The sequence below is a fragment of the Pogonomyrmex barbatus genome, unplaced genomic scaffold (assembly GCF_055798465.1).
Source record: "Pogonomyrmex barbatus isolate J1 unplaced genomic scaffold, ASM5579846v1 scaffold13, whole genome shotgun sequence".
In the NCBI taxonomy this organism is placed as follows: domain Eukaryota; kingdom Metazoa; phylum Arthropoda; class Insecta; order Hymenoptera; family Formicidae; genus Pogonomyrmex; species Pogonomyrmex barbatus.
Window position 1 is genome coordinate 7,710,077 of NW_028297109.1, and position 26,716 is coordinate 7,736,792.

The window sequence follows — 26,716 nt, forward strand, 5'->3', positions numbered from 1 at the left end:
ATGTACACTCACGTTTAATACATATTAAACTAAATAAATTACAATAAAATTTATAATATTATTTATAAATTATTTATACATTTATATTATTTATTTAAATATTATATTAATTTAATTTTAAATTAAAGTATTTAATCAGAAAATACTTGGTTACATTGATGTTACTTTAATAAAATTCAAAATGTAATTACGAATATATGTACAAGGTCTGTCCCAAAGTATCCGATCTTTGCTTATATTATAGGAAAGCCCTATATTATAGGGAAAGAACCGGAGTGATATAGATAATGTCGTCTTCAAAATAGCCAAATAATATTTTCGCACAGTCAAACGACGATTATTGTTAATTGCACACGTTTTTCATTGTTCTCGATGTTGAAGACTTGAATGAAAATCACTAATTATTCTTTTAATATTTTTAGTGTTTCACATAAACAATTTAATCCTTATTTTTTTAATGCCATTTGCAATATATGCTTTTAATGGTATTCTGAATAAACAAGACATAAAACACATAATACAAACGATAATACCTAAACATTTTGTCGGTCGAGAACATTATTTCTATTTGATTTATCTACATATTGGCATAGCGCTTACGGTAGGAGGAACAGCAATAGTGGCAACAGGAATGATGATTATAGCATACATCATACATGCCTGCGGAATATTTAGAATTGCCAGGTGAAAAAGTTATATAAATGAATAAGAATAAACGTAGAAATTGTGATTATATATACCTTCTTTGTTATTATCTATATCTAAAATAAATTTATATATAGACACAAAAAAATTTATTCATATAGCAAAATTCTTATTTAACAACAATTTGATTTTTCTTCCACAATGAATTATTTTATTATAAAGCAAAATCTCTGTCATTAATAATAATTATAAATTTTTTTTATTTGAAGAAATACCAATATTGTTCTAAAATACAATAACTGAATGAAAAAGCATGTTAATATCTGACAAAATCTATTTTGAGATAATCAATATTATTTAATAAATTAAGTTGGTGAAATAATTTATTCAAATTAATAATAAAAAATAATTTTAATTAAATAATTTTTCAAATCTTTTTTATAATATTTGTTAAATTGTTATAACATCATTACAATATTATGAAATATATTATATAGCGAATAGATTTTCTTCGAATACGAATATAATCACATATATAATTATACATCAGTAATGTAACTTTTTACAGTTATCGCATCGAGAAAGCAATAGCAATAAATACGCTGAACAATGTTAATTTACAAAATGAGATTACGATGTATAAACAAATAATTCATGCGGTAGACATTCATCGTAAAGCTATCAAGTTAGTATTTGTTCTTAATAGCAACTATACATATATATTCAATTATATATAATTATACATATTTTATTATATAAATTATATGTTATTATATAATTATACATATTTTATTATATAAATTTTTTTCTTGTTAAAGGTTTACCGCATTATTCTTTTCTGGTTGTGATCAATCACGCTTGGCTTTAATAATGTTTGTTGTAATTTGTTTGAGCTTCAATCTTTATGGCGTTAGTTTATCTAACATTATTAAATATATATTTAGATAAATTAAGTACTTATCAAAGTCACAAAATTTTTGTGACTTTGTTTCAAGATTATTGTGAAATAAAATATTAATTCCAATATTTGCATTTATATTTTAGATTTCAGAGGCTATCTTCTTTGGAGACTTCCAACAATTTATAATACATTTTCTACTTGTACTTTGTATTTTTGTATATTGTTTTGCAGCAAATTATGCTGGACAAGAACTCATAAATCACAACGACCACATATTTTCCACTGCGTAAGAGAGATATATATGTACAAATATGTATCAAATCTTTCACGAATTTATAGCATAATAGAGATTAAAATAATTCATAAATTGTAGATTAAGATTATTACTACATTGGCAACTATTGATTTGCTTTCTGATCATTACTTTTCAGGTATAATGTTCGATGGTACATAGCACCGTTACATATACAGAAGTTAATATTATTTCTTTTGCAAAGGGGCACCAAAACTGTCAGCCTGAATATTGGCGGAATGTTCGTGTTATCTGTAGAGTTTTTTGGCATGGTACAAAGTCATTGTGTGTCTTATGTTATGTGCAAATTTTTATATATATAAAGTATTCCAAGCAACATTAACAATATTTATTTAAATTCTAACAAAGATTGATGAAGTAAATAATTTTAGAGCAGCAACTTATGTCTGGAAACATCGCATTTTTTTCATTACAATGAAATTATATTATAAAATTTGAAAATATTATAAAATTTGATTTAGATTTCAGCACCATTATACTTGCAATCAGTTTATAATATATATGCTTGAAATTTTGATTCCAAACCACCATCTTCGAATCGAAATGCAAAGAAATAACGAAAATCGTACGTATGAAAATAGTGTATTATATAAATTATTATTTTTTTACATCATATAGAATGTTTCGTGACATGTACATTCTACTTTAGCAGCGAATGGGAGACACAAAATAATGAAAAAAGTTTATATAAACATGTCTTTTTTTATTTTGTTTTGAAGTCATTTTTCTGTCTAATAATATGCAATTACTTGTCTTTACAGGAGACAAATATAGACCGAAAGTGACCATTCAAGATCTTTTCTTTTAATCTACATTTATAAATAATGCCCAATGTTATGAAACATTTTATGTATTTCATTTCATTTTATAAAATTAATTGAAATTTCATTAAATTTGATATCACAAATAATGTTTTTTATTTTTAATGTTCTTAATTCTTTATTATTTTCCATAATAACAACAATCAACAATTATTGCAAATCTGATGACTTAAAGTTTATCTAATTCAAAAGTTCAATATTATTTTATTATTAGCAGAGAAATGTTATTTCTGGATATAAGTTGCCATTTTAAAAAAGCTTAGTTTTGTTATTTTTTATTAACCTTTAGACATCATTGCTGTTTCGCAACATTTTTGTATTACAATTACGCAATCCAAAATTTGTATTTCATTTTAGTTAATGAAAGCATCGATATCTTACTTTACTGTTATTTGTTCTATGGAACATTGAGACGAAAATTTATCATTCAATGATGTATTACAAGTTATTATAGTAGAATAGGTAAGTTTAAATACAATTTTTTTATCTGTTCATTGTTAGAGCTTCCTGAAGAATTAACGTTTCTTTCTTTCTGAATCGAATCGAAATTGTATAATATGCATTCTATTTACAACGAAAGTATAAATAGAAGTCTTACTTGATTTTTACATTAACTTAATGATATCTATTAAACGTGAAACATTTTTTACTTTTGCAAAATATTATCTATAATGAAAGAAGATTCCGATTTTTTTTTTAAACAAGTAGAATATTATTCGCATAAAATTTACTTGAATGAAATATTACATACATATATATTGTAAATGGGTGATTTTTATTTTGTATCCATTGCTCTGTGCAATTAAATTATAAATTCACAATTATTCAATAATGAATTTCATTTTTTCATGATTCAGGATTCATTTTTTGCCTTAAAGACTGCATCAATACTACGAGAAATACAATATCTGTGTATATTTATACAATATCTTTCAAATATGATATATATGTTCCTTGCGATGGAAAACAGATAGTTTTTGAGTCATTCAAATATTATAACTGTAGTAAATTTGAAAAATTACATCTTTTAGGTTTTAGTATTTAATTATATAACTAATGCGTAATATGTAAAATGTAATACATACAAATCGAAATAATAGATGAATGTCATTCTGTAAAAAAAGTACTGTAAAAAAAAAAGCATGCAGGAGTGTGTATCTTAAAATAAAGTGAAACTACTACGATGAGATAGATCAACTGCGCTTGCGCGAACTTTTATTAAGAAGAAATGCCATGCGAATGTTTTTCTGAGAGAAGAGAAAGTAAGCATGAGTTGCTTCCCTCGGCGTCAATCGTTTAATCGTCCATTTTTTTTCCAGACAAAAGTGTTTAACTGCGAGTGTTCTTGATTCACGATAGTAATTTGTGTACTACCTTGCATTACATTTTTACTAAATTATAATTTAAAATTAACATCAACATTTCGCGTTGAACTCTTAATGAGCAGCACTACGAACGTAGGCGTTTAAAAAATGAAGAAGAAGTGAAATAAATTAAAAAAAAATTAAGTTGATCTCAGTTTGACTGTTATGTTTTCACTCAAGATCAACATTTTTTTTTTTTATTAAAATATATTTCTCTCGATGTCATAGAACTTCGTGAAAATATTTTGATACCTCGCATGATTCCGGAGAAATTCAAATGCGTTGATTAAAATGAAACACTCTGTATATAATTAAATTGAAGCATACGTGTAATCAAGAATTTGATGCCTTAAAGTACATTACAATGTGATATTCAATGATCTGATCCATTATATTTTTATATTAAAACTTTGAATTAGTTTTATCTTCGTTTCAGTATCAGATTTCATCCGATCTCAGTGGTTAAGCAGTATTAATTGTGAGATCACAAGATGGATGACTACTTAGGTACACTGTACGAAAGTTAAGTAGCAACTATATTTTCTTTACACCATATAATTTATTTCATTATTCTGTTCACAAAAGTATTAAAATATAGTTAAAGAATGAATAGTTTATGAAATATTTTATATTTTATGTCAAATTGCATCTCAAATTCAACCACATAACTTATTAAATACTTAATAAAAAGTACTTTATTATAATATTTTTAAAAGCTCTCTGTAAGCTACAAGAACATGCAATAAAAAGTGAGGATTTTTGTTTAAAAAAATAAAGATGATCTTCATGTAATCTTCAAATGACTATCCAAGATTAAATCAATGACCCCTTCTTCTGTTCCTCTCGAAATCATAAAACTTTTGTCTAAAACATTCTTCTCTAAAACGCATTGTTCAAGAGATATTTTGAAATCATTTAAAATGGGATATATTATATTTATATCGGTGTGTGTTTATTGGATATTATTCATACATTCATATTCATTATTATTATCATTTTAACACTTGTTTATACTTGTATTTCAATGTTTATCTCGGATACGTGAATGTACTTATATTAATGTGCATTGTTAATATACTTAATGATGTTTTTTTATTAAATGTAAAGTGTAAAATATAATAAACTGTAAAAATAAATTGTAAAAATATTATGATATCGTAAAAATATATTACATATTTATTATATGTTTACTTAATAATACATAACGCATATCTGAAAAGATAAAAGGAAATGACAGTACGTTCCTTTTTCTGTCGCCTTCTCACCTTTGCTGGCAACAAAGTGAAGTTAATAAGTTGTCCATCTATCCATTCTATAAATAAAATTGTAGTATTCTATCGTGGTAAATTTTAAATTGTATAAAGTACTCTTAAAAATTAAACTAACGTATACAAGCTTCCACATCGGATTACATTAACAATCTGCTCAAATGTATTTTATCAATGCACATTATAATGAAATTGCTATTGTCAGAAGAAGACGAAATTATGCCTGCATAAATTTTGAATGAAGTCATTTTGTAAGTATTTTTCTGTGGGAACTGGACATTCGTTAAATTTCTCTTGGCGTTTAATCGATCGATCGCTTAATTTTATTAGGCAGAGACATAAAATCCCAAGTGTTCCGATCTCACGGTAGTATTTTTCTTTACTATTCTATCTCATGTTTGTGCCAAATTAAGCAATTTAAAATTCACACCGAGGAAGAAATGTTCTAAAATACTCACGATACGAAAGAAGGGGATATCGTGTATCATCGTTGATGTTTCAGTCAAACGGAATACGTTTCTTGCAAAGTGATGATTTGTGTTACGACTCAGTATTTCAATTTGAATCGGATTATTTTACTTTTAGTTGGCTTATGGCCTTATCAGCGATCGAAATTAGTTTATATGCAAATAATTTTTATTCTTGGCCTTCTAATTAGCTATATCGTGTATCAGGTAACTTGATATTTTTTATTCGTATTTCTTTAATCAGTGTGTAATTACATATCATTTTTGAAGAGTAATTATATGTTTCATTATATCAATTAATTCCTAATTTATTATATGCATAAAAATATTAAAATATTTTACCATCAAAAAATAAATGCGCGCGCGCGTGTGTGTGTGTGTGTGTGTGTGTATATATATATATATATATATATGTGTATATATCACAGATATTTGTTGTAATAATAATTTGTTGCACCACTATACATTATATAGCAATCATTTATACTTATAATGTATTAAATAAAAAAATAGAATTTTGATGCTATTTCTGAAAAATTTATCAATTGTAGTTTTCAGCGTTTGTTTTTGCAGACTACACTCCGGATCTTGTCGTTAAAGTTTTCTCTATTACATCATTTGTTCTTATGTTTGTGATCGAATACAGTTCGTTTAGAATGAATAACCAAATTGTGAGTGATTTTAATGTTTGAATAGTTATTGTTGATGAAATAATTTGCACATACAAATTTGCTTTAAAATTTATAATGAGACGAATGTCAAAAATTATTTTTGATTGTTTGATTAATAGATGAAATGGTCATTGGAACAACTTCAGCATATTTATAATGAGCTAAAAGACGAGAAAGAAATCGATATCATCAAGAGATATGGGAACAATGCAAAACGTTTTACGGCTATAGTTATATGTAAGATAATGTACACTCACGTTCAATACATATTGTTAAGCTAAATAAATTGCAATAAGATTTATATTATTTATAAATTATTTATACATTTATGATATTATTTATTTAAATATTACGTTAATTTAATTACCTGAATATTTAATCAGAAAATATTCAACGTTGATGTTACATCTTCAATAAAATTCAAAATGTAATTACGAATATATGCAAGGTCTGTCCCAAAGTGTCCGATCTTTGCTTATATTATAGGAAAGCCCTATATTATAGGAAAAGAATCGGAGTGATATGGATAATGTCGTCTTCAAAATAGCCAAATAATATTTTTGCACAGTTAAACAACGATTTTTGTTAATTGTGGCTTGCACACGTTTTCCATTGTTCTCGATGTTGAAGACTTGAATGAAAATCACTAATTATTCTTTTAATATTTTTAGTGTTTCACATAAACAATTTAATCCTTGTTTTTTTCATGCCATTTGCATTATATGCTTTTAATGGTATTCTGAATAAGCAAGACATAAAACGCGTAATACAAGCGATAATACCTAAACATTTTGTCGGTCGAGAACATTATTTCTATTTGATTTATCTACATATGGGCATAGCGCTTACGGTAGGAGGAACAGCAATAGTGGCAACAGGAATGATGATTATAGCATATATCATACATGCCTGCGGAATATTTAGAATTGCCAGGTGAAAAAGTTATATAAATGAATAAGAATAAATGTAGAAATTGTGATTATATATACGAAACTTTCTTTCTTATTATTTATATCTAAAATAAATTTATATATAGACACAAAAAAATTTCATATAGCAAAATTCATATTAAACAGCAATTCGATTTTTCCTCCACAATGAACTATTTTATATTAAAGCAAAATCTCTGTCATTAATAATAATTATAAAGGTTTTTTGTTGGAAGAAATATCCATATTGTTCTAAAATACAATAACTTAAAGAAAAAACATGTTAGTATTTGACAAAATCTGTTTTGAGATAATGAAATAATAAATATTATTTAATTAATTAAGTTGATGATATTAATTTATTTAAATTAATATTTAATTAAAAAATAATTTTAATTAAATAATTTTTACAAATTTTTTTTATAATATTAAATTGTTATAACATCGTTACAATATTGTGAAATATATTATATAGCGAATAGATTTTCTCCGAATATGAATATAATCACATATATAATTATACATCAATAATGTAACTTTTTACAGTTATCGCATCGAGAAAGCAATAGCAATAAATACGCTGAACAATGTTAATTTACAAAACGAGATTACGATGTATAAACAAATAATTCATGCGGTAAACATTCATCGTAAAGCTATCAAGTTAGTATTTGTTCTTAATAGCAACTATACATATATATTCAACTATATATAATTATACATATTTTATATTTTATTATATAAATTTTTTTCTTGTTAAAGGTTTACCGCATTATTCTTTTCTGGTTGTGATCAATCACGCTTGGCTTTAATAATGTTTGCTGTAATTTGTTTGAGCGTCAATCTTTATGGCGTTAGTTTATCTCATTATTAAATATATATTTAGATAAATTAAGTATTTATCAAAGTCACAAAATTTTTGTGACTTTGTTTCAAGATTATTGTGAAATAAAATATTAATTCCAATATTTGCATTTATATTTTAGATTTCAGAGGCTATCTTCTTTGGAGACTTCCAACAATTTATATTACATCTTCTACTTGTACTTTGTATTTTTGTATATTGTTTTGCAGCAAATTATGCTGGACAAGAACTCATAAATCACAACGACCACATATTTTCCACTGCGTAAGAGAGATATATATGTACAAATATGTATCAAATCTTTCACGAATTTATAGCATAATAGAGATTAAAATAATTCATAAATTAAGTAGATTAAGATTATTATTACATTGGCAACTATTGATTTGCTTTCTGATCATTACTTTTCAGGTATAATGTTCGATGGTACATAGCACCGTTACATATACAGAAGTTAATATTATTTCTTTTACAAAGGGGCACCAAAACTGTCAGCCTGAATATTGGCGGAATGTTCGTGTTATCTATAGAGTTTTTTGGCATGGTAAAAAATCGTTGTGTGTCTTAAGCAACATTAACGATATGTATTTAAATTTTAACAAAGATTGATGAAGTAAATAATTTTAGAGCAGCAACTTATGTCTGGAAACATCGCATTTTTTTCATTACAATAAAATAATATTATAAAAATTTTTTACTTAGATCAGATTTCAACATCATATTTGCAATCAGTTTATAATATATGTTTGAAATTTTGATTCGAAATCACATCTTCGAATCGAAATGCAAAAAAATAACGAAAATATAGTATGTACGAAAATCGTATATTATATAAATTATTATTTTTTTATATCATACACAATGTATTTCAACATGTACTTTTACTTTAATAGCGAATAGGAGATACAGAATAATGAAGAAAGTTTATATAAACATGTCTTTTTTTATTTTGCTTTGAAGTCATTTTTGTGTCTAATATGCAATTGCTTACCTTTATAGAATGTAAATATTGACCGTAAATATATACCGAAGGTAGCCATTCGAGCTCTTTTCTTTTAATCTATATTTATAAACAATGCCTGATGTTATGAAACACTTTATGTATTTTTATTTTGTTTTATAAAATTAATTGAAATTTCGTTAAATTTGATATCACAAATAATGTTCTTTATTTTTAATGTTCTTAATTCTTTATTATTTTCCAACAAAGTTATTGCAAATCTTAGACTTAAAGTTTATCTAATTCAGAAGTCTAATATTATTTTATTATTAGCAAAGAAATGTTATTTCTGGATATAAGTTGCCATTTTAAAAATGCTTAGTTTTGTTATTTTTTATTAACATCATTTTAAACATCATTGCTGTTTCGCAACATTTTTGTGCATCACAATTACACAACCCATAATTTGTATTTTATTTTAGTTAATGAAAGCATCAATATCTTACTTTACTGTTATTTGTTCTATGGAACATTGAGGCGAAAATTTATCATTCGATGATATTACAAATTGTAATAGAATAGGTAAGTTTAAATACAATTTTTTAATCTCTTTTCATTATTAGATAAACTTCCTGAAGAATTAACGTTTCTTTCTTTCTGAATCGTAATATGCACTGTTTACAACGAAAGTATAGACAGAAGTATTACTTGATTTTTATATTATAAGTTGATGATATTTGTTAAACATGAAGCATCTTTTATTTTTGAATAATATTAATTATTGAAAAGACTTCGATTTTTTTTTTAAACGAATAGAATGTTATGTGCATGAAGTTTATAGGATTGAAATATTATGTATATATTATAAATAGTGATTTTTTTTAAATTTTGTTATTATACTGTTTTATTTGGCATTATACTGTTTAGTTAAATCATAAATTTGTAATCACTTAAGATTCGATAATGAATTTTGGTCTACTTTTTGCATCAAAGACTGCCTCATGCAGTACTACGAGAAATATAATAGGTAAATCTCTGATAAATATTTATATATAATATAAATTATATATGATATATATGTTCCGTGTGATGAATGTAAAATTTTGGAGTCGTTTAAACATCACAACTTTAATGAACACGTGAAATGAATGAAGCGGAATAATGAGTGACTATCATTCTGTATTATGAAGAATTAAAAGTATTGCAAAATGAAGAGTATACACGATAGAATAAAATACGTGGAATCACCACGATAAGATAGGGAAATTACATTTGTGCGAACTTTCATCAAGAAGAAACATCATGCAAATATGAGGAATAAGCATGAATTGAATTTTCCTTGGCGTCAAATCGATCAATCGTCTAATCGTTCTTTTTCCGAACAAAAACATTTAACCGAATGTGCTTCTCTGATGATAGCAGTTTGTCCATCAATTTACATTACATTTCTACTAAATTTGGTAATTTAGAATTAGCCCTTTGAAAAAGGAACATTTTAAAATTTTCTTAGCATTTTAGTAAATTTTTGTTCTTTCGCGATTAAAGACATGTTGTTTGTCGCAGAGTGATCATCTGCATTAATTTGAAATTATTCCGATATTTCAGTTTCAATTAGATTCTTCTGCTCTTGGTAGCTTTATAAATAAAACTTAATTTTTTTTAATTTCAGATCTTGTTTTTATTTTGATGTTCTGATTATCATATAGTAGATAAACTTGTGTTTTTAATCGCATCTGCTGATTATTTTATATTTTTAATTAGCTAACTGAGTGAAGAAATATATTTAATGTTAAGTTTTAAATAACTTTATTAATTGTAGTTTACAACATTTGTCTTTGTTGAAAATATATTCCTGCTTTCGTAATCAAAGTTTTTTCTATCATTGTTTTTATTTTTCAGCATTGTTATTTACCACGTCTCTGATCATATACAACTTGCTTTTACACACAAGTTTTTAAATTTTTCAAAATTAAGTTGTCACAGAGGATTATTAGTATGATGGGTAAAACAATATTGGAAAAGCTTCAGCATATTTATAATAAATTAGAGGATAAGAACGAGATCACTGTTATAACAAAATATGAAAATAATATGGGAAATGTTGTACAGCTATAATTACATGTAATATTATTTATACGTATTCCTCGTAACCAAGCGAGGGAATTTGCAAGACTATTACGATAACCCAATAAACATTGATGATATATTAATGACATATTAATAATATAAAAAATACGTACGATCGCTCATGTCAAATGATCCAAAATATGTCTTTTCTACATTACATATAAAAAATGACCAGTGAATGACCATCGAAATTACTGTTAAAAAAAAGAAAGATAGGTACGCGCGAAGGTACACGAGGGAATAAAACACATAAGGTTGTCACGATAAAAAAAGACGCGCCAGCGCAAATTACTCTGATGAAAGGGTATCGTGCGAATGTTTTTCTGTGGGAAATAAATATCGGTTGAATTTTCTTCGGTGTCAAATTAATCGATCGTCTAATCGCTCACTCTACCTATAAGGGTTATCATGTTGCGTAGTCTGACCTCATGATAATATTTTTCTTTTATTATCTCATATTATACTTTTGTCGAAGTAATTTTGAGTAATTTTAAGTAATTTTGAATTAATATTGAAGAAAGGAAGTTTTAAATTTCTATTGACATTTTAAAAGAAGGAAATACGCAAATATCTTTGTTGACTTCTTTGTGTGTCTATCAAATGCATATCGTTTCTCACGAAGTAATGATCTGTATTACTCAGCATTTTAGCTTCAATCGTATTCTTCTGTTATCGATCGGTTTATGGCCTTATAAGCGATCAATACTCGTTCAGCTTCATTTATGTTTGTTTTTTGGTATCTTGATTAGTGCTGTTATATTTCAGGTAAGTTTATTTTTTTAATTATGATTTTTATGGATATCTGTTCACGCAAAGCTTTTGAGTATGAAAAATGTTTAAATGTTATATCTGTTAATCCATTTTTGCTTAATAACCATGCTATATCTATTATTTATAGTTTTGAAAATTTAATTATAATAATAGTATCAAGTTTAGTGCACATTTGAAATAATAAAAATTAATGGTTAATTAGTATCAATATGTAAAAAAATATTTTACATGTGCATGAATTATAATATATGTACAAGATGCGATTTCAATGCAATAGAAATCCGCGAAATAAATAAAATTATAGTGCAAGTTTATCTATCACTTGGAAAGGCTATCACAGTTAATAATGTAATAACTGCGTTATAAATTTTTTGTTATATTGTTACGCTTAATAGAAGGCAATTGAATGTGCTATATTTCTAATTAGTTAACGAACTAGCAGATGAAGGTTTTTTATTTTTTCAATAAATTTTGATTGTAGCTTGGAGTATTTTTAACTGTGGAATGCACGTCTGATCTTGTCATTAAGGTTCTCTCAAATGCATTATTTTTTGTTATGTATGTGATTAATTACAATTCGTTCGTGATTAATTTTGAGACTGTAAGTTAATCAAATGCACTTAATCAAATAGTCCTTTTATAATTTTGGTTATTTCGAAAATTACAATACAAATAACAACTATTGTTGACATGATAGGTAAAGCGATTGTTGGAATATCTTCAATATATCTATGCCACGTTAAAGGATGAAAATGAAATTGCAATTATAAAAGAATATGGAAACAATGCGAAGCGTTATACAGCTATTATAATCTGTAAGCTATTTAGTGTATGTTGTAATAGAAACGAGATGAAAAAAGGATTAAGGGAGACCGAGGCTTTTTGGCACAAGGGGAAAGTTAATATCGTTCATATCCTTATTACGAAAAGAACAATAAAAAAATAGTGTAATAAAAAAAATGTTTTTTTTATTACACTATTTTACGGATCTATTTTTATTACACTATTTACGGATCTTATTATAGATCTTTTTTCTTACATTTTATTCAAATCAAACGTGCAAAAAAATTATGTAAAAAAATTTTATTTAAGAAAAATTAAATAAATTTTTGAACATCTTTCTCTCTCTCTCTCTCTCTCTCTCTCTCTCTCTCTCTCTCTTTCTTTCTCTTTCAAAATTTCATATATTTATTAAATATTTTCAGATGAAGAAACAATTAAAAACAAATAAGTTTGAAACGTACAACAGTCTTTGAAATTTAAAAACAATAAATTTTAGATTAAATATGATTTAAATATCAATTGCTTTTTTATCTTTAGTGTTTCATATAAGCAGTCTATTATCTATTATTTCTATGCCAATGTTATCGCGCATTCTCGGTATTTTTCTCTTTATAAACGGGACTGATATGCGTGCTGTGGTAGAAAACATTAGGCCGAAATATTTTTTTAACCAAGACAACTATTTCTATTTAATCATGCTGCATGTAGAGGCAGCCATTTGTATCGGTGGAACTACAATGGTAGCAACAGGAATGATGCTTATAGCATATCTCAAACACGCTTGCGGAATGTTTAAAATTGCCAGGTAAAGGATTCAATATACTCAAATTGGAATGAATATAGAGATTTATAAGCAAAATGTGTTGTTATCTAAAACAGAAAAAAAAAGAATTTTGCGATCGTAATATTGTCACTATTATTGCATCGTAAAAATGATTTAATCTTTTATATTGTAAACTATTCAATATCGAGTAAAATCTATTGGAAAAATTTTGTTTCTCGACAGGAATATAATTATAGGCCTATTATTATATTTACAACGAATATATTATTGAAAAAATATCTATATGTATATAGCAAAATAAAAATCAATGTATTTAGATTATTAATGAGATAATTTGCAAATTATAATAGCATATGTAATAATTTTAATAACTTAGATAATTTTGATAATTTTTTTTCTTTATATACAACAAACACTTTTTCTCTGTATTTGACATATTCTATTATAATAGTACTAAATAACTCTGTTAGAGAGATTTTTTCTTTTGTTTAAAGTAACTTTATAATTACATTAATTTATAATTTCTTTTATAATAAAAAAATTATTTACAGTTACCGCATCAAGAAAGCAATAACTATAAATATGCAGGAAAATATTAGTTTTGAGGATGAGATTATAATTTATAGAGAAATGATTTATGCTGTAGATATTCATCGTAAAGCTATTAAGTTAGTACTTATATTATTTAATTAAAATTTATAATTAATTTAATAATGATTAAATTAATTTAATAATTATTTTAATAATGATTTTAATAAACATAACATAAAGATAATAAATTTAAATAAATTTAAATAAATAATTTTATCTTAAGGTTCTCTGCATTTTTATTATCTAGTTTTCAAGGTTCGCATTTCTGTTTAATAATTGTTGGTGTAGTTTGTCTAAGTCTCAATCTTTACGGAGTGAGTTTTTTGCGTTATTATATGTATTTGATGTGTAGTGTAACATGACTTTTCACAAGAAAATTATGTCCAATATCAAAATTGAGAAAAATTTTTATAATTTTATTTACTCAAAATTAATTAATATTAACACATAACATTGATCAAAATGTTATGTTTTAGATTTCTGTGACTGCGCCGCTTGGACATGATATTGATCAATGTTTAGTACATTTGGTGATTGTACTTATCATTTTTCTATATTTGTTTTTAGCCAATTATGCTGGACAAGAAGTTACGGATCATAATGAAAACGTATATTCTACTGCGTAAGAAAGACCGTTGTCTCCATAAAAGTGTATCAATAAATCTTTTATCGAATTGTTATATGTACTGAAAATGAACTTTAACACACTTTGTAAAGTAGTATACTTGTATACCGAATTATTATTATTACATTTATTCCGATTTTCGATTCGTTGTCTAGCTATTCTATTTCGCAGGTATAACGTTCGATGGTATGTAACACCTTTGCACATACAGAGATTGATATTGTTTCTCTTACAAAGGGGCAGCAAAGCTGTCAGCTTGAATCTTGGCAGAGTTTTTGTTATGTCTCTAGAGCTTTTCGCTTCGGTAAAATTACTATATATATATATATCAAACATATGTATTATATATGCATATTGTGGATACACAAATGCGTTATGTGCGGCAAAGAAATTGCAATACAAGATATATTTTATTCCAGCTAATAAAGGCATCAGTGTCGTACTTCACCGTTGTGTGTTCTACGCAGCAGTGATGTGATACTTTGTAATTCAACAGTATATTATAATTCACAATATACTAGGTAAGTACAAAAGAAATAAATGCCTAAGACATCGTTTTTATTTATCGAAGAGAATTTTATTTGAGGACAACACTTATTTTTCTTATTAAATCGTAAACTCGTTTTTGATGTAGATAAATTAAAAAATATTAATATACTCGAATTTTGAATCAAAACAGGACATTTTCCTGATTTGACTTTTAAATGAATTAAAAAATTAATGTGTTTTGTAGGTTATATCGCTATATTTAATAATTACAATACAAGTTGCTCTTTCTAATTTTTTTAGATGCAGCTTAAGAAAAAAATATAGATAGAAAAGAAACAAACTGTCAACGGACGGAAAGCTGAAGATGTATCGAATCTGAGCTCAAAATATTGCAATTACAAGCAAGCTTGTCATTAGCGTGCTAAATTAATTATAACACCGCCTGAACGAAGCTGAACGAATTGAATAATACATGCCGTTGAGAGCGTTGATCATATTTTCTACTTATTGCACCGTTTAGATAATCGGATTACATAAATTTACATAATTCTTCACTTTTGAATAATAAATATCTATTTTTAGGAAAAAATTATGTAATCTTTCAAGATACAACAGATAAATATATGTCTAAAACATCTTTGTTTTTATACAATCTATAAGAATACAAAGTTAATGTAGATATTAATCTAGATAAGTAAAAACTCTACTTATAATTTATAATATAATGCAATTTATAATAATTTAATGTTGTAACCTTAAGGATTCTACAATTTTTTCTTTGCGGTTTCTTTTCCTTGGAATTTATTGAACTACATCGGATCAAGTCGGATCAAGTGGAATCAAGCAAGGAATGATTGCAGCTTATCTCAAATCGCAGTTGATTATTTATTCTTTCTTATTTAATTTTCCGTAGCATTTGAAAATAATAGAGGTTTTCTACCGTTATTACATACATATTTATATACATATATTTCTATATATTTATTAATTTATTTATTACTTCCTGAAACTTCATTCTTATGTTTTTTATGTTCTATGATTTTTAGCAAGGACATTTTAATAACAAAGAAGATAGAAGATTTTTGAAAAGAATATGTGATGTACAAATTACTTTAGTTATTTTTTTTTTTTATACTGTGACTGATCAATATTTCATTTCCTATGTTGTTTCATTTATTAGTCATTAAAAAACACGAAACTAATTTCATTCAGAATCCATAATAGCACAAAAAAATAATATTGCTAATGGTATTGCCGTTTGAAAATTCGCCAGTTGAAATCTTGCGTTCCTGATTTAAATCATAAAAAGTTTCGTGATAAGTGTCTAAATTTCTACGTGAGGATTTATCAGTCTTTGTTTTGCGTAGAAATCATGTACATGGTAGAAAATCATTGCTTTCCTGGTCCATTCGTGGTTTTTCCGATCTTCGTAGGTTAGGAATTGATTGAATAAATTTCACAGAGATTCATCCGGTCACCCATAGTCAATTCAATATCGTAGCCAGTACATGTATATCCTATCCAATTCTATTTTGTCGCTATCCAATCAGAACCCCATCCGTGTCTCCGTTTCGATCTCGATCCCACTTCTCTTGAGATGTACCTTCCGAACTCTCCTCAGGACTACCTTGGTTCACCATTGCTCAAACCGAATTTCATTTCTAACTCAATCTCTCTTTATCTCTCTCTTTCTATATCTCTCGCCAAATCGGGAAGAAATAAATGTCGCGTGCTTTCGACGGGGTATTTGGATTTACTAGGAATAAATAAAAAGTTGAAGTTTCTAAAAGTTCGCTTATTCTATTGATAATTTATTTTTGCTATAGTAAAAACGAAACTTTTCTTCCGATATCGTAACGTAAACAGAATTTATCGACGAACAGAATATACTAAATTTCGAATTGTACAATAATTTTTATTCACTTGCTTGTAAAATATACTGTATATACTTTGTTAATTTCACATATACTTTACTTTACCTAAGATAAGTTTAAATATAATTTATCTTATCTTTATTTAGATGATTTTTTTGAAGTTGTCTAAGCGCAACTAAGCTGCGATTATCAGCGAGAGAAAGCGAAGCTGAAAGAGAGCACAACGAAGGATTTTAGCAGTTGCAACTGCAAATTTTCCTCGGAACACATCATGTTCCTTTGAAATCCAGTCGAAAGCGATTTTGCGCTCGCGCTCGGGTATGCGGTGATCGATGCCCGGCTAATCGTGTATTGGCCCTGGACGGTGGTTTGCGCGAAGGGATGTGACGACGGAAGAGGGCGGGTAGATAGAGGTGGGTGACCGTGCTCCGCTATGCCGTGCCGACAGATTCCGATGGTATTATACATATATTGGAAGAGCGGAGAGCCTCGGAGGGCTCTTTGTCGCGCGCGCGAGCGCGGTTAGAACGAAGAACAAAGGACACCGAAATTAGTTTATTCCCTGATGGCCGCCGATAGAATTATCAGGTATACCATATATATCCGCCGGAGTTGGTCCGACTCGCGAGCGTATCCTTTAATTTCATTTGGGTCCCGGCAATCAGGGAGGGGGGGGTTCGCAGGGAAATTCCCATCGAAGGCCACTGATGATCGCACGACTTATGCGCCGGGATTATGCGCTCGCCTGGCCCAGTTCTCCGACGCGGAATAATAGAACGAATATGGAACAATAGAGCACGATTGAATTAATATTATCTATTATATATACGATGCGCACGTGGCATATATCGTAAAGCCATAATTTAATACCATAATTAAATAAAATATACATGCGCGATACATGCAGTGTATATATCAGGATGCCCCAAAATTCGCAAATCACAATCACACGGCAAGAAAGTTTTATTAATTAATGTCTTATTAACTGTTTTGAAAATTGCAAAACAGGGCGATTGCGTGATGGTGTAGGACTTTTCTACTTTTCTACAATTAGTTTAAGCTACTTTACTTGCCTATAACAGGTAAATCATAAATTCTGAGACACATTGTATGTATATCGTTGCATATCTGTCATTCCAGAGCGCGGTCGAATAAAATTGCTGAAATTCGAAGCGACGAAGGAAAATCGATTCCTACGACGTAACGTGGATTATTTATGGATTGATACGAATTTTCGCATGGAATAATTGTTTTCTCTTTCTATTGTTAAAATTGTTAAATTTTGGAATTCCTTTTTACGCGGTGTAATTACTTATTGACAACAGAGTATACAAAAGAGAGAATTTTATATCCTTTTTTTTTTAATTTTTGTAATTTATCTCTTTTAATCTTCGATGAAAGTAATAACTATATTACATTTAAGACTAAAATTGCTAATAATCGTTGATAGGGAATAGTATATATGTTATTATAATAAATGTCATTGCTAATTTCTTTGCGTACCTGAAATGAAATTTTATAAAAACATGATTTGACACATAATTAAAATGAGGAAAATATTTTTAGTTGCAAAAGTAATTAGAATGGGGATATATAACGATATACCCATGACTCTTTTAGCGATTTTTTTTTAGCGGAATTTTGCTCGGCATTGAATACATTTTGACAGGTTTAAAGTGAAAATTGCGACAGATGCATTTAATACATATTAAATAGCGAATAGTATTTTTCGTATTTTTATTGTATTCATTCGCTATATGTGCGTACATCGACGCACATATAGCATGCATATTTATTTGATATGATGAAAGAGTCTCTCTTGCGACAGCTGGTACTCAGCCGATTCTAATATTTTAGTCATAATTTATATCATAGTAAAATGTCCCAAGTAACGAAGTAATATTCTGTTGCTCGATCCAAGAGTTCGAGAGGGGCACAAACGAAATTTTTATGGAAAACGTGTCTAATGAATTCAACGCAAGTCTGCGAAATAAATTCGCGTGTTGCCTCTTTGCTAGCTTGTTGATCAAATAATTTTAACGTTTGGCACGATCTGAGACATTGATACGGTTGAAAAAACTATGCAACTATGTTATACGATTGAAAGATATTTTAACTGATAATTTATAAATATATTGCTTCTGTTACTTTTTAAATACGTTTTTTTGGCATAAATAAAATTAGTGTTAAAACAAAATTAATTCTAATCAAAAAAATGTTTCTGAAATATTTCTAGTATTAATATGTTTCTGAAAATAACGCAGAAGCATTCGTTAATCTAATGAGAAAAGGAGTTTTATTCAATTATCAATAAAAAATGAGCACTAAAACGTTAAAAGTTATTTCATCAGACGGAGCAATGGCAAAACCGCTTTTATTTCTGAACTCACGAAAAATCCGAAACATTTTCCAAACCAAAAACAGGAGATATGTCATTCTCGCGAAAGTGTAAGTTCGATGGCCCGAGGAAGAACCAAGTCAAGACTCATCTCTCGTCGCCGCGAATGAACTCGAAGAATTCGGCCTGAATTCTCCGGTAACACCACCGGTGATGGTTTAGATCTCTCCAGCGTGATAATATTGTATGCCGAAGCGCGGCAGTATTTGCCGAGGAACGGTCGGCTTTAGAAATACAGAAACTTATTTCGCCCGTTTGTTCCTCTCCTCGTCCACTTGCTCGCTCACACGCCTTCTCTTTTCATCGCTAGCTCGATGCGCGGTTTTTTTCTCTCCCTTTTTCAGTCTCTACCTTTCTTTTCTCCTTCTTTTTCTTACTAACAGCTTCTAAGTTTCCGTCCAGTTTGTGTCGGTCGTCGACCAGCGCTTCTCCAAACGGTTAACGATCCTTGGCCACGGCGATGCCTTTGTGACGCGTGGCGGAAAAATTTTGCGCCTTTTGCACTGAAAGAAATCAGAAAAGTTCGTAGCCGAAGTTTCAATTCGCTTTCAAGTTTCGCTTTCTCGCAGCGAAATATCAGATGAAATATTTTCAAAAATTTATGTTCACAAGTAAAAGTCTCTGTCAATGTATATTATATATTTTTTTTCATCAAATAAGACTTTAAAAAAAATTTATATTAGATTTATAAAGATTATATTATCGAGCGCTTTGTTATTCCTAATATATATATATATATATATATATATATAAAATTTGCATTTTTAATTTATTTACGATAAGTTAAAGAAATTAATGTTTTTTATATTTATGGAGAAAATATATATCTAACGATAAGTGGAAGATGAAATTATTTGACTTATTATAGTTATTTAATGTACTCGTATGTACTAAAGCAGTGCGAATACTTCTTTCGCTGTTTCTGAAATAAACGAATGCATGTTTAAAATTTTTTTTCATTTTACAAATTTAGATATAGATCTATTTAGATATTTAGATATTTTTCCTTACATTTGTAACATTTCTCTTTATCTTTTAATCCCGAAATACGATTAATTAACCGCTGTTCAATTCTCGCATAAACGGGAACAGCAAGCAATCCTCGAACTATTCAACGCGAGAATGTTTGTTCTGCAATTGGAAACTGATAGTAAGGTTACTGCGGTTAATCGGCTTTGATTTGACGTAGTTTACGACGTGCAAAGCTTAACTAACCCACGGACGATCGTGAGTGAACGAGCCATCAAATCATAAAACACAGAGCAGTTGTACACAAACAGATGTAACAATTATTAGATTGCGACTCCGTAATGTCTGTATTTAGACAGCCGCATGTTCGCATGAACATGTACGTGAACAAAACACTGTGTAATTCGCCAGTTGTTGCCATTTACGGATATTTATTCCGTATTTATTTTCTTTGTCAGATTTCACAATTTATTTGCATTTATCTCGCGGTTAACATGCTGATGCGTAAAAATTTCTGAAATAATCCATGTAATTATTGATATATACAGCGGTGTACCACTATTATTATTATTATTATGCGTTTCCTTTCATGAAAAATTGTTTCATAAATTTCAAATCGGTTTCTCGTTAACGAGAATTCGGCAAGCAGATTACAGCAGTGGCAGCTTTTTAACTTGACTTTTAAATAGCTTTTAATATTAACTTGGGCGCGAAAGTGTAAGTGTTTTCCCGAAATTATGAAATTTATTTTAATGAGATCGCTTGATATCAAACCGAATTAAATTCTTATTAGATCGGATTGAATCGAGAATTCATAACCGTAGAAAAATAAGGTATTAATGCTTTGTCATACTTTTACATCTCAAAGTTGACATTGTGAATCACGATCGACTCTCTACGAAGGAGGAAGATTAATTTTTACAAAAGCGTACGATACCCAGCTTCGCTGGGTTTATAGCGTTCCATTTGAGAGGAGAGGCAAGAAGAAGCTCACCCCTTTTTTTTTACAAGATTGCTGCCCGTTACCGTATTAATTCTCCTGGAATGATCCACATCTCGTTGCTGAAAGCACGGGTTCATGGATTTTTCTCTCCTAATCTATTCGGCGAGGGACTCGAATGGTCTGAGTACTCGCGCGCGCGGATCGCCGACTCAGGTCGGATCATCCGTAATCAAATAGAGCGCAGATCAACGTAGATTCCGCGTTCCTTCTCGTCACCCCCCCGCACAACGTCTCTCCATATCCCGGTGTTCCCAATACGCATTGCGGATAAAACGCAACGCCGTATAACTGCAAACTCGAAATTATCGCTGAAATCATCGTTAATTAGAAATCCGATTATTATTGAGAAATCCACGGTGATATGGAAACGTAAAATTCTATAATCGTCTGAATGTGAAGGCTGAAAATGAGCGATAGCGCTCATTTGATGAATAATCAAATGAAAATCATTCAATTATTCATCATTCTCGATTTACATTATAATTATAAATAATGAAAATTAGCTGATTATTTTATTTAAGCTGATTTATGTTAATTAGTATTATAAATATTAAATTTTACTTATTAAATTAATTTATAACGATAATGTTATTTATCGTACATCGTGCTTTATACTTATGTATAAGCTCGAAACTAGCTGATTCAATTGCGTTGTCAAAAATCAGTGTGATCATTTGACACGTAAAATGACAAGAACTTGATACATATAAAATGCGCACTTTTTGCTCGAGTTTATCACAGAAAGTGACTGAGAAACTCTTTGGAAAGGAATGAGAGAGAGAGAGAGAGAGAGAGAGAGAGAGAGAGAGAGAAAGGGGGGGAGGGAGACGGAAGAAAAAAGAAGATAAGATTCCAAAGAAGATACATCATAAATTGAAAATTAAAAGAAAGGAACATGCATTACAATCCTTAAGATACATCAAGGTTTTAGATAAGCTCGTTTTTCGCGAGACGGCCGTCTCGACAAAACGGATGATCGATGTGCAAACACGTCCGAGTTATTCTTCTTCTTGCTGGCCCTAGCGCCGCACTTATCGGCTCTTATCGCGGTAACAACGACGGGCGCTACGGTAAACTCGGCACCCCTACCCTTTCTCTAACTCAAGAATCTTTTTTTCTCCGCCGAAAGCGTCCAAAGTACTGCTGATTAATGCTCATCACTCCTTCTCTCACATAATTCGATTGATGATAATATTTAAACCCTTCATCTAACTTGTGAACTTCATCTAGATGATGTGGCTCCACGATCTTATGTTTGCAATCTGTAGTGCTTTGAAATGCTAAATCGAATTTCTATTTGTAATTGTAAAGAGATAATATTAGATAATATTAGATTTTGATTATATAATTATTAATTATAAATAAAATATTTTAAAAATATTTTTTTAAGATACAATTAAATAATGTTAAAAAGTTTATACTTTGGATAATGGAATATATATTCACATTTAATATATTTAATTTGTGTGTGTGGTGTGTATGTGTGAGATATACATATTTTATATATGCTATTTACTAGTAATTATAAATGATAATATAATAGTAACGTGATAGTAACATAATTATTTGAAATTGAAGTTTGCATATTGAATTATTTGAATTAGGTTTGGTAGGTATATAAAAGGAATGACTTTAATTTACTTATAAATAATTTTGCACAATGCTCGAGGATTACTTCAGATACACATAATATTTTCACTTTCAATGCTTTTCCGAGTGATAAAATTTCATTTTCTGCGAGAATCTACGTCGATCTCGAGGTGCCACGTCTACTTCTCTATACCGTTCTGTCGAGCACGAGATTCTGTTGCCCTCGGGTGCAACATTTGATCTTTCATGGGCCATTGTAGCCTCAAGGTTTTACGAGTCTCCCATGCGTCATGCTACGGACTCATTTCGATTTATGAAATTTCCAAATGAGGCGAGATCGCTTATAATGAGGAAGGCTGAACTTTTTGCAAAAGCAACGCGTTATCATGAATATGATGTAAAAACAACGACGGTGAACAACGACGGCAGTAGTTACATGGTTACGACAAAGAAAAACCGGATTGCACTCCTTTCTCTTTTCCGTTTCTGTTATGACGTTATCTAACGAGACTCTTCAGACCTATCTGCTAGCCACCGATACGTTTGATCGATGTCATCTAGATTTGCATAAATGTGTGCGGAGAAGTGCTTGAGAGGCCAAGTTGCGTACTCGGGGATTTGGTGGAACACCAGGAGAAACGTCACTAGAGACAGAGAGAAAGTGAATGGAAAAGGAAACCAGGAGGGAAGGACCGGATATCTATGTAAGAAGCAGGAATCGAGCGAACATCGAGAAGGAGATTCGAATTTGAATTTGAGGAAGGACGGGAAGAGACAGGTCACTTGTCCCTGCCGGCGACAGAACGATCTTGTCGTGTAGAATCTACTCATGACTACTTGAGAGACTACGAGTGCTTTACCGGATGCTTTGCGGTGAATCTACACCGCTTCTGCGATTGAACGAGGATATATAAGTGTCTTTGTGAACTGAGAAGAGAATGTAATGAGATTGAAACCAACTGTACACGGGATTCAAGGATGAATTTCGAGGGAATTAACTGCCACTTAAAAGATTGCCGACTTGATACAGAAGAAAACTCTCTTGCTTATAATTTATCTTTGTGTCATTATTGAAAAATATTCTAGTTGTGTTCTAGTTTTTCTAATCTAATCAATTATAATATTGGAGAATATATAAGAAAAATTATTAATTTTATGTCATTTTATGTCGTTTTTATTTTTTATTTTTTATGTCGTTAGAGCAATCGGTATTTGATTAAATTAGATTTTTAATGGGATGAGATTCGAAAACATCGTCTGGAGTTGAGCGACGAGAAAAAGATATTAAAGAAACATAAAAAGCATCGTGTATGGGAGGACTATTGGATGTTCGGAAAAACTGACAGAGATGGATAGACCGCGGTAGATTGATTTCGCGAGATATTCGCAGAGAACAAACTCGGTCTTATCACGCACAGGGACTCATCTATCGGTTATGGATTACTGTAGATCAAGTTTCGCAATGATCTGTAACTCTGCGAACTCGGTGATTCATGGTGAATTGATGTTTCTCTTGCGATGCTTCTTCGAGGAGAAAGTTTCATTCGTCGAAAACGAGATAACAGGAGAAGTGTTTTAACTTCGCAAGAACCAATGAAGCGGATCTTTGATGTTGAAGTAAAAGCAGAGAAACAAACGCATTTAAAAGCAATGTATAGCACTTTTCTTTTGTATACCCAGATTATTACTTTTTCATCTAGATATTTCTATAGTAACTATTTATATCTACATCTGTTAGATCTGTTTTGTTGTCGTATATAAAATGCTGATTTTAAATCAAACTATCAAATAATTTTTGAGAAAAGAAATTATATTTAATTACACGGATTTAATGTAATAGTCTTAATGCATTTTATAGAAAATGTTATAATTAGAAATTATCATAATTTTATTTGTAGTTATAAAATAAATATATATATATATATATATATATATATATATATATAAAATTTAATATAAATAAATATTATTATGAAAAAAATTATCTTGAAAGAGTTGTTGTTAACTGAATCTTTTAAAATATGCTTGACGCTTGACGATGGAATGATAGATATATCTCTACTTATATTCAGATATCAAAAGTAAATAATTTTGCAATGATGTGAAAGATCTAACGTGATGACGTACGGAAAGGATGCGTTGAGTATGTCTTGTCACTTGGTGAAATTTCCGAAGTCAGGAAAACGCACGCGGACGAATAGGGTAGAGCCCGAAATGGGCGACCACCGAAGCGCGAGGAGCCAGTTAAACGAGATCTGTCTGCCAGGTGGTTTCGATTCGCCGCAGGATGCTATTTGACTGCACGCTCGTCGGCTTATTGTAAATTCAAGACACGTTTCGAGACGCGAGACTGCTTCCTGGGACCTCGGCATAATGCCTTTTCCATCGAATCAATGCTTTTCTTGTGGCCGCGTCCGATCGCAGCACAGACGCAGCACACAGAATAGTTTTCGTCCGTCGCATCTAGCGATACGGAGTGATACTGAGTTTCACATCGTCTCTTGAAACTCTGACCATCACTTAATTAACTTAAGCGATCAAAGTTTGCTTGTAGTGACGTTTGTAGTTCCACAGGATTTTAGGAATTGTTGAGTTTTACATAATTGTAAGAGATATTATACGCAGAGTTGGGAGAGTTACTTTTTAAAAATAATTTGTTATCGTTAATTAAAAAAGCTAACTGTAGCGGCGTTACAAGTAACGTATTACTTCCCCACTCTGATATTAGATCTCGTATTTTTATAATATTGCGTTGAAGATAATTCTCTATGATTCAGAATAATTTCGTGATAATCTAACGACAGAGAGAGATTATATTGAATCAGAAATTAAGTTAGGTTTTTTTTTATATATTTGCAGTATTTTTACTTTTTTACATATTCTTTTTCAATATCAGGATTTTTTTATTATCAGGAAAGTTTCTACAAATATTTTCTAAACACTTACGTAACGCCTATACAAGATACATTGTTTTCATGAACTCATATTAAATAGAAAAAACGTTGATCGTAGACTATAAAGTTGCAAAGAAATAATTATGAACACAGTTTTGCAGATACAATTTAAATATAAACCATGGTTATATATTTTTTTCTCATATCTTTGTTGATTTCTTGCGACAACGATACGGTGCTTCTGACGACACGAGTACTTTTCTATCCTTCTCCACTCTAACGAAAAATCCGATCGGGTGCTATCGAGATTTGCATAGACGCGCATAAGGTAAAACCTTTGAAATATGGCGGAATAAAGCTGAGGCCTAAGAAAGAATGGACGTGAATAGATATTCGAAAAGAGAGAGAACGCGCATCTCTGCCGGAACTTTCGAGCACATCCTTGAACTCGCTTATTCTATGCGGAGAAACCGTCTAACCGATGTTGATACAATGTTGTAACGTGTACTTTGACAAAGACTCAACCCCGAGTCAACCACCGTCGAGTTTCATCAAGAGAGAACGAGAATCTACAATAATGATTGTTTCTAAACTTTGTACATACTTGTCCATACTACGCGTATGAAATACAAGT

General features: G+C 29.4%; 5 protein-coding genes across 9 annotated transcripts in view; all 5 read left to right on the forward strand.

Moving 5' to 3' along the window:
• The window catches only part of Slip1 (SLo interacting protein 1), a 161,437-nt gene that overhangs the window by 103,806 nt on the left and 30,915 nt on the right, over positions 1-26,716 (forward strand). The window lies entirely within an intron of this gene.
• The window catches only part of LOC105424453 (uncharacterized), a 73,386-nt gene that overhangs the window by 24,746 nt on the left and 21,924 nt on the right, over positions 1-26,716 (forward strand). The gene's annotated exons all lie outside the window — the stretch shown is intronic.
• On the forward strand, positions 17-6,764 carry LOC148937607 (uncharacterized). The gene is made up of 5 exons (XM_089072021.1): positions 17-684; positions 1,214-1,330; positions 1,464-1,554; positions 1,690-1,832; positions 1,978-6,764. Exons 1-5 carry the CDS (start codon positions 458-460, stop codon positions 2,159-2,161), a joined length of 762 nt encoding a protein of 253 aa, XP_088928147.1. The 5' UTR covers positions 17-457; the 3' UTR covers positions 2,162-6,764.
• LOC148937608 (uncharacterized) lies at positions 6,909-11,299 on the forward strand. 3 transcript variants are annotated; one of them, XR_016138194.1, is made up of 4 exons: positions 6,909-7,383; positions 7,926-8,042; positions 8,142-8,788; positions 9,667-11,299. XR_016138194.1 is itself a non-coding variant. In XM_089072027.1 (3 exons), exons 1-3 carry the CDS (start codon positions 7,157-7,159, stop codon positions 8,251-8,253), a joined length of 456 nt encoding a protein of 151 aa, XP_088928153.1. In that variant the 5' UTR covers positions 6,909-7,156; the 3' UTR covers positions 8,254-11,299. The 3 variants fall into 3 exon arrangements, 1 of the variants encoding a protein (XP_088928153.1); XR_016138195.1 differs by having other exon boundaries at positions 8,142-8,508; positions 8,656-11,299; XM_089072027.1 differs by having other exon boundaries at positions 8,142-11,299.
• Positions 13,399-22,458, forward strand: LOC148937609 (uncharacterized). The gene is made up of 7 exons (XM_089072031.1): positions 13,399-13,670; positions 14,201-14,317; positions 14,464-14,554; positions 14,717-14,862; positions 15,037-15,169; positions 15,285-15,386; positions 15,655-22,458. Exons 1-6 carry the CDS (start codon positions 13,438-13,440, stop codon positions 15,336-15,338), a joined length of 774 nt encoding a protein of 257 aa, XP_088928157.1. The 5' UTR covers positions 13,399-13,437; the 3' UTR covers positions 15,339-15,386; positions 15,655-22,458.

What these genes read in the sequence shown, in the direction of transcription:
- LOC148937607 (XM_089072021.1), top strand. Translation starts at nt 458, where the DNA reads ATGCCATTTGCAATATATGCTTTTAATGGTATTCTGAATAAACAAGAC. An exon ending in GGAATATTTAGAATTGCCAG is followed by an intron (nt 685 to 1,213) that starts GTGAAAAAGTTA and finishes AACTTTTTACAG; the next exon opens with TTATCGCATCGAGAAAGCAA. An exon ending in GACCACATATTTTCCACTGC is followed by an intron (nt 1,833 to 1,977) that starts GTAAGAGAGATA and finishes ATTACTTTTCAG; the next exon opens with GTATAATGTTCGATGGTACA.
- LOC148937608 (XM_089072027.1), top strand. Translation starts at nt 7,157, where the DNA reads ATGCCATTTGCATTATATGCTTTTAATGGTATTCTGAATAAGCAAGAC. An exon ending in GGAATATTTAGAATTGCCAG is followed by an intron (nt 7,384 to 7,925) that starts GTGAAAAAGTTA and finishes AACTTTTTACAG; the next exon opens with TTATCGCATCGAGAAAGCAA. An exon ending in ATTCATCGTAAAGCTATCAA is followed by an intron (nt 8,043 to 8,141) that starts GTTAGTATTTGT and finishes TTCTTGTTAAAG; the next exon opens with GTTTACCGCATTATTCTTTT.
- LOC148937609 (XM_089072031.1), top strand. Translation starts at nt 13,438, where the DNA reads ATGCCAATGTTATCGCGCATTCTCGGTATTTTTCTCTTTATAAACGGG. An exon ending in ATTCATCGTAAAGCTATTAA is followed by an intron (nt 14,318 to 14,463) that starts GTTAGTACTTAT and finishes TTTTATCTTAAG; the next exon opens with GTTCTCTGCATTTTTATTAT. An exon ending in CTCTAGAGCTTTTCGCTTCG is followed by an intron (nt 15,170 to 15,284) that starts GTAAAATTACTA and finishes ATTTTATTCCAG; the next exon opens with CTAATAAAGGCATCAGTGTC.